Below are 8,485 nucleotides of genomic sequence, written 5' to 3'. Positions count from 1 at the left end.
TGCAGATTGTCGGTTTGATGATATAAATTTTCCACAATTAGGGAGAGAGACAAAGGAAATCAAAAGAGAAATTGTGTGAAAAGTTTTATCATTATCTCATTTTGATCCACGTACCCCTATATGTAATCAGGAGGTCCAGAAGATTACCTATTTACAAAATGTAGCAAATCAAATGCCAGACGCATTTACTGATTTTAAAAGGATAACTAAGTCACATATCCCTATAGAGAATGTGCCTATCCGAATTGATATCCTAGCAGGACCATCTACTAGCATGAGAGCTAGTGAACCTAAAGCACGCCTGGAGCGTGGTAGGCCTTTAGGTTCTAAGGATCGAAATCCTCGAAAAAGAAAATCGACAAATGATAACGATACTACGAATGGATCTCCTGAAGAGACCCAATATCTGATTAGTTCTGAGATTCCTGAAGAAATCAATGAACTCGAGACTCAAGTGAGTGAGAAGCTTTTAATAAGTTTTAATATTGAAGGGATTAATTTAAATCTATCTGAAATATTAGTGGATAATATTTTTGCATATAATGTTGCAATTAACATTATGCAAGATAGTGAGGATCTTGAACCCTGATCTGTCGAAGAATGTCGACAAAGATCTGATTTGACAAAATGGCAAGAGGCAATTAAATTAGAATTGAATGCACTTGCTAAAAGAGAGGTCTTTGGACCAGTAGTCCAAACATATGCTGGTATAAAATGAGTTGGTCGTATATGGGGTTTTGTGCGAAAAAGGAATGATAAGAATGAAATTGAAAGATACAAAGCTCGCCTTGTCGCACAAGGATTCTCACAACAACCTGGAGTCGATTTTGATAAAACATATTCACATGTTATGGATGCCATAACATTTCGATATCTCATCAATTTAGCACTACATGAAAAACTTGAAATACATCTAATGGATGTAGTTACAGCTTATTTGTACGGTTCACTTGATAATGAAATTTACATGAAAATCTCTGAAGGATTTAAAATGCCCGAAGCAAATCCAAAATCCTGGGAAATGTATTCAATTAGATTACAAAGATCTTTATACGGTTTAAAGCAATCTGGGCGTATGTGGTATAATCGCCTTAGTGAATATTTGCTGAAAGAGGGTTACATAGATGATGTTATTTGTCCATGTATTTTTATAAAGAAAATGGCATCAGAATTTATTATACTTGCTATTTATGCTGATGACATAAATCGTGTTGGAACTCTAGAAGAGCTCTAAAAGGCAATTGAATATCTTAAGAAAGAATTTGAGATGAAAGATCTTGGAAAGACAAAACTTTGTTTTGGTCTGCAAATTGAACATTTAGCAGACGAGATCTTTATCCATTAATCTGCCTATCCAAAAAGGGTCTTAAAACGCTTTTACATGGACAAAGCGCACCCATTGAGTACACCAATGGTTGTTCGATCACTTGAAATGAATAAGGATTTGTTCCGACCTCTAGAAGAGGATGAGGAACTACCTGGTCCCGAAATACCTACAAAGCGTGACATAGCATTTTCTATTAATTTACTAGCAAGATTTTGCTCTTCTCTTACACGGAGACATTTGAACGGGATTAAGCATATATTACTATATGTAAAAGGAACACTTGATATGGGTCTATTTTATTCTAACAAAGGTAGTGTAGATCTTGTTGGTTATGCAGACGCAAGTTATTTATCTGATCCACATAAAGCTCAATCTCAAATCGGGTACGTGTTTACATGTGGAGGTATTCAGAGGCGGATCCAGAATTTAAATCCCATGGGTTCAATTTTAAAATTTTTAACATTGAACCCATTATATTTTTAAAGTTATGGGTTCATATCTACTATTTTTGTAATTTTAATAAATTTTTACATAAATTTTTTACTCTGCGTCGAAAGTTATGGGTTCAGTTGAACCCGTAGCTAGCACGCTGCATCCGCCTCTGAAGGTATTGTCATATCATGACGCTCCACAAAATAATCTATTGTTGCTACTTTTTAAAATCATACTGAGATAATAGCTATTCATGAAGCAAGTAGGGAATGCGTATGGTTGGAATCAATGATTCATTTTATTCAAGGAAAATGTGGTTTGAAATGTGATAAAAGATTCACAAATTTATACGAAGACAATAATGCATGCATAATCCAATATGTACATTATGTACATAAATTTAAAATTAAATAATATATCAGTTTCTATATACTTGTCTTTACTTTATCGTATTTATTTCATAACAAAATAATACTAATAAAAAGAATTCTGAACTCAACATCATATAAAGCAGGGGGAAAGTTGTAATAGGAACAGTAGCTATGAGTGTAATGTGTATCTCTTCTTCTTTGACATGGAGCCGACATAACTCTTTACTGTGACAGCTCATGCCAATATTTCTCCCTTTTTCTTTTCCTTCAAATACAGCACACAACCCCATCAAACAGACCGACTTGTTTTCAACAATATTTTACTCTCTTTTAGTTTTTACTCCTCCGACCGCCTTTCTTTCCCTGTTTCTCTCCCATTTCCTCTTCAAATCTCAGCTTACTCCTTTTTCATATATACAGTTTCTGAAGTTTTAACAAACATTCAAAGCTCCTACTTTAGTGCCTTCTACTCCTTAATATATACATTTTAGAAGGTGTTTTCTTGATATTGTCAGAATGAATAAACAAGAAATGTTGAAGACACAGGTATGATTAGTTTCTTGCACTGTCTCTTGTATTTGTTTGGATTTACTACTAATTTATACTAGTGTAATTTTAGCTGGTGTAGCATATTGTTTAGAGTTATTTTTCAGGCTACTAAGTCCATTTGCTTAGTTATCTTTTAGGTGATGCAATATAGTAGAAATTAAAGTGTGTCTCGGTATTCCTTTGGAATTGTTCTCAAGACTCATTTCTATGGCTATGTTGCTCTATAGTTGTGACCTATAACTCACATGTTCGAGCTGCAAAAACAGCCATTAACCTTGTATTTGGGTAGGCTATGTACATGACGCGCTCACCTCTTGAGCTGCCGTTGTGCACCGAGTTACTTTTTTTAGAAGTAGAGCATGTGTTCCCAATTTTCTGAAATTTCTTGTTATCTTACTTTATAACATGTGGTACCACCTTAATTTGTTATTTGTTTGAATTCTTTTAACGACCTTAACTAGTCAGTTCTTGTTTTGGTTATTGAACGTTATGATATCTATGTTGTTGCAGACTTGTGTTCTTAGAGTGAATATACACTGTGATGGCTGCAAACAGAAAGTGAAGAAAAAACTGCAAAAGATTGAAGGTAACTTCATTTTTACTTGGTCAAAGCATGTCCCGTCACACTTCCCCATATGTTAAAACAAGAATCATTTAGCGGTCAACTTGCCAATAAAGAACTATATGAAATATTCACATGCTTTGGGGCCTAGGAATTTGCATCTGTGATCTGTTTTTCTAAATTATTTATATTTTTTAACAGGAGTTTACACAGTGAAGATAGATGTAGACCAAAGTAAAGTAACAGTAACAGGAAACGTTGATCCAGCAACACTAGTAAAGAAGCTAGTGAAATCAGGGAAACATGCAGAGGTATGGGGAGCACAAAAAGGAGGAGGTTCTAATTTCAATATGATGAACAATCAGTTTCTGAACATGCAAATGGACAACCTCAAAGGTGGAAAAGACAACAAATCTAAAAAGGGTGGTGGTGGGAATAAGGAACAGCCAAAGGGGGGTGGGGGTGCACAACAGTTTCTTCAGATGATGCAAAACCTCAAAGGTTCAAAGGATAATTTCAAGATGCCCAATATTCCTAATGCCAAGGACCAAAAATCTGTTAAGTTTAATTTGCCCGAGGATGAGTTTGATGATGAGTTTGATGATGATTTTGACTATGATGAAGATGAGTTTGATGATGATTCTGATGATGGTTTTGACGACCGCCCAGCTGTCAAAATGATGCCTGTTATGGGGGGTGGTCATGGACCCCATGGGATTAATGCAAATTTAAAGGGTGGGGGTATGAATAATAATGGTGGAAATGGCAAGAAAGGTGGTGGTGGTGGTGGGGTTGAAATCCCTGTACAAATGAAGGGTATGGTTGGAAATCATCATGATGGTAAGAACAATAATGGAGGAAAACAGGGAAAGGGAGGGAATCAGAATCAAAGTGGTGGTAAAAATGGTGGCAAAAATGGAGGTGGTGGGGGTCTACCAGATGGTAAAAATGGAGGGGTAAATGGTAAAGGTGACAATAATGGAGGTTTTGGAGGGAAGAATGGTGGGGGAGGGAAGATGGATGGAGGCTTAATGATGAATAGTATGCAACAAGGACCTCATGGGATGAGTATGGGCCAAAAAGGCGGAGGCCCGATGAGTATGGGCCCGATGGGTAATTATCCGATGGGCCAAATGGGGCAGAATATGCCGGCAGCTCAAGGACTTCCCGCCTCCGGTGGGGCTGGGTATTACCCCGGGATGGGACAGGGCAACCCTTATAGCCAACAACAACAGTACATGGCACAAATGATGATGAACCAGCAGCAACAACAGCGGCCAGCCGGATATGATATGTACGGCGCCCACCCAATGATGTACGCCCGGCCACATCCTGCCGTGAATTATGGGCCGCCGATGGGAGCTCCGGTGCATGATAATTTTACTCATATGTTCAGTGATGAGAATACAGGCAGTTGTAGTATCATGTAAATTGTTAAGAAGGTTGTACTGAACTTTGTTTTGGTCTCTCTTATGAAATGATGAGCGAGTATGCTTTTGTTTTTAGACAGCAATATTCTGCTCTACCTATTACTACTACTTTTTATCAAGTAGTTCTGCTGCTTAATATCCCAAAACCAAGTTGGTTCAAATAATGATTAGTTCAGTCGTTACGTATGTTTAATTTAAGATGCTAATCATGTTCCAGTCTGTAGTGCTCAAGGGTGTTGGGGTAGAGGGAAATTGATTAAGTTTGTTTACGAGGAAAAAAAGAACAATACACAAAGCACACGCTAATGTAACTTTCCTAGTAAAACAATCTTGAAAGTTGCAAACTTGCAATTAAACACACATTTACTAAATGAAATGTGTTGGAACTTGGAAAGGAATCACTTGGGAAACAAGATAGTTTTTTCCAACACTAGTTGAACTTAAAGCTCAGGCAATGGATCTTCTGCTTTTGGTAAAGTTTTAATATGTTAAGTATAGTAAGTAGGAAGCTTCTGCTAAAGCTTATCCTAGAAATCACTTTATAGATGAGCACATGGTTTCCTAAAAATTAGAGGAAACAAAAACTAAAAGAAAAATAGATCAAAAGAAAGCAGGGAAGAACAAAGGAGGGGTTAAAAAAGAGAATTCCAATATGTATCTCTAGGATTTTTTTAAGGTACTAGTAGTATTGACTAGAATAAATATCACATTGATATTTTTGGGGCAGATAACACTGAAGATGTACTAACAGGTCTGGCAAGGGTTTTAATTGCATTCATGTGCCCCTACATATTAAAATCATGCTAGAATTCTTGGGTTAGGTCAAACTAATTAATCAAATTCACGATCTATATAAATCTTGACCAAGCACGTGAGTTCTTGAATTCCGATTTCTGAATATTAAACAAAGAAGGGTAGATAGTATTTTTAGGTCTTTGGAAAATATTATAAAGGAAAATTTGCAATTTGGTTCTTAAATAAATGAAAAACTGTACTATGAGTCTTTATGATAGTAATTAGTAAAATACATTCAACTTCGTTAATCAATATGTGCAGTTGGGTCTCAAGTTTTCTATTGTTAGTGATGTAAAGAATTGAGAAAATTGTTCCTCGGAAAAGATAGAGTAGAAGCATTAAAGATGAGCCTCACATGATATAACAATCTGTTAGATGTATAAGAGCTTTTCTGTGGAAAAAGCCAGAAACACATATAATAATTAAGACCAGAGAATTTATTAACTTAATTAAAATTATAGTCTTAATTATAATTTGTAAGGAATTGAGGGATTGAAAGCTGTAAAAAATTGTTAACGGAGCTCTCACAAAAGGTGCCTCAAATATTGAGCAAGCAGAAGCAATATCAAGACATAGTACATATAGTTGTCTATCTGTATAAAATATAGTTGGTTGGTTATGGGTCTTTGTCCTTTTTTTTTTGTTTCTATCCAGAATTGGTTATGGCCTTATGGACCTTTCGCGCTTTGTCTTTCCCCCTTGTTGGTATAAGTAGAGGTACATATACAATGTACATGACACACGTTCAAGTAAAAGGTGAAAAGAAGGTGAAAAGATTCCTATTGCTTTCATGGTATCAAGCGCAGGTGCTCTAATTTAGAGATCTTATTTATTTATCCTTTATTATTATTCTTTTCTCCTTCATCTTTCTATTCTATCATTTCCTTGTTATGGCTGTTGCTTCAGAATCTGGTATTTCATCTGGAGAAGTCACACCCGAGACTATCCTTGATGCTGCTGTTGAGAATACCACAGTAGTAGCTTCAAATTTGGTGGATGAAACTCATCCATATTTTCTCAACTCTTCTGATTCTCCTGGAATGAACCTTATTAATGTCAGTTTCGATGGAACCAGTTATGGAAATTGGAGAAGGGGGTATTAATCGGGTATTAATCTCTCTAAAAACAAACTAGGATTCATCAATGGTTCATGTCAAAAACCAGTTGAGAACTCACCTTTGTTTGCACAATGGAGGAGATGCAATGACATGGTCATTGCTTGTCTGTTAAACTCCTTAAGCAAGGATATAGCAGAAAGTGTCATTTACTCTCAAACAGCTGAAGAACTTTGGGCTGAGCTAGAACAAAGATATGGCCAAGCTCATAGTTCAAAGTTATTCTAGCTGCAAAGAGAACTTAATAACATTTTGCAAGAAATAAATGATGTTGCAGCATACTTTACCAGGCTCAAAAGAATTTGGGATCAAATGAAAGTTCTGAATACCTTCATGGCTTGTGGGTGTGAGTGCAACTGTGGAGCAAAAACTCACAATCACAAAATGAATGAAGATCAAAAGTTAATCCAGTTCTTGATGGGCTCAATGAGGGATATTCTGGAGTAAGGGGAAACATCCTCATGATGAAGCCCCTTCCTTCCACAACATAAGCTTATTCAATCATTTTACATGAAGAGTCTCAAAGGGAGGTACATTCTGGTCACTATGTGTCGGCTGAGCCCAGTGCTTTCAATGTTAATGCACAAAAAACTAATAGTGAGTACAGGGGTGAAAATTATAACAGTAACACTGAAGCAAGAAAAAATAATTTATGCTCACACTGTAAGAAGCAGGGATATCAGAAAGAGAAATGTTATAAACTGGTTGGGTACCCACCGTCTTTCAAATTCACTAAGCCAAAGAGAAACTTTGAAAATGTTCGGGCTAATGCAACAGTGATTGAGGAAGGTGAAACATCAGGAGGAGGAGCAGTTATCACTCGGGGTGTTGCACCTAGCCTAATGAATCCACATGGGTTCATAAAAGAATAGTGTGAGCAGCTGATTCAGATGATACAATCTGTGCAGGCTGGAAACATAAGTACTTCAGGTTCTGATATTGTGGGTAAATGTACTGCTTTTAACACCTTTATTTCTTGTTTTACAACTATCACATCCAACTTTTGGATAATTGATTAAGGAGCCTCACAACATATGACTCATGATAAAATACTTCTAAACAATTTCAAACAACCCCATTTCCCTATTCAAGTTACACTACCAAATTCTTATAAAGTCAAAGTGTACAGTTTAGGAAGTGTATTAATTTTACCTGAACTTGAGTTGCATAATGTTCTTTATATTCCTTCTTTCAACCATAATCTTTTGGCTGTTAACCAATTATGTAAGCAACTAAATTCTAATATTTTGTTTACTAAATCTAAATGTCTTGTACATGCCTCTTCTCTGAAGAGGTGGTACTTGGTGAAGCTTTTGCTGGTCTCTATGTGCTAGAAGTTGATTCAACTAAGTCTAGAATGCCCAATGAGCCTTTGTTTCCTTTCCCTAAAAATCATGTGAAGACTTGTAGTGCAGCCAACTCAAAGTCTTTTGTTCAATTGTGTAGTTCTGTCCCACAGTCTATTCAAACATCTCTAAGAGGAATTTTTCCATCTAATGAAAGTTTGAAAATGAATAAAACTGTTGTTTCTGATTCTATGAATTCCAACAGACTTTGGCATTTAAGATTGGGGCATTTACTTTATCATGCAATGAAGAATATACAGAATATATCTCTTTCATCAACAGATAAATAGGTTTTTACTTGTGACATATGCCCAATGGCAAGCATATTAGAATTCGTACGGACAACTCACGTGCCATAATAAGCCAATAAGGCCTGCTGCAGGCGGGCAACCCCGATCCATATAATAGTAATAATATATATAAAGCCAATATAGCCTGCTACGGCGCGCAGCCCGATCCCAAAAATATCCTCACAATCAGGCCCTCGGCCCCCTCAATCATCAATCTCTCCAGCCTCTCTCTCATGGGCTCACAATGTTACGAGAATAGCCCAAAACT

The 8,485-nt window shown here is 36.4% G+C and overlaps 1 protein-coding gene across 1 annotated transcript; it reads left to right on the top strand.

The window, feature by feature from the left end:
* The first annotated feature begins 2,295 nt into the window (after positions 1–2,295).
* Positions 2,296–4,746, top strand: LOC107792209 (heavy metal-associated isoprenylated plant protein 33). Its single transcript, XM_016614401.2, has 3 exons — positions 2,296–2,676; positions 3,190–3,265; positions 3,443–4,746. Exons 1-3 carry the CDS (start codon positions 2,647–2,649, stop codon positions 4,669–4,671), a joined length of 1,335 nt encoding a protein of 444 aa, XP_016469887.1. The 5' UTR covers positions 2,296–2,646; the 3' UTR covers positions 4,672–4,746.
* The last annotated feature ends 3,739 nt before the right edge of the window (positions 4,747–8,485 follow it).

The sequence above is a fragment of the Nicotiana tabacum genome, chromosome 19 (assembly GCF_000715075.1).
Source record: "Nicotiana tabacum cultivar K326 chromosome 19, ASM71507v2, whole genome shotgun sequence".
NCBI lineage: Eukaryota > Viridiplantae > Streptophyta > Magnoliopsida > Solanales > Solanaceae > Nicotiana > Nicotiana tabacum.
Note: the sequence above shows the minus strand (reverse complement) of the source record. Positions and strands in the feature narration are given on the sequence as shown.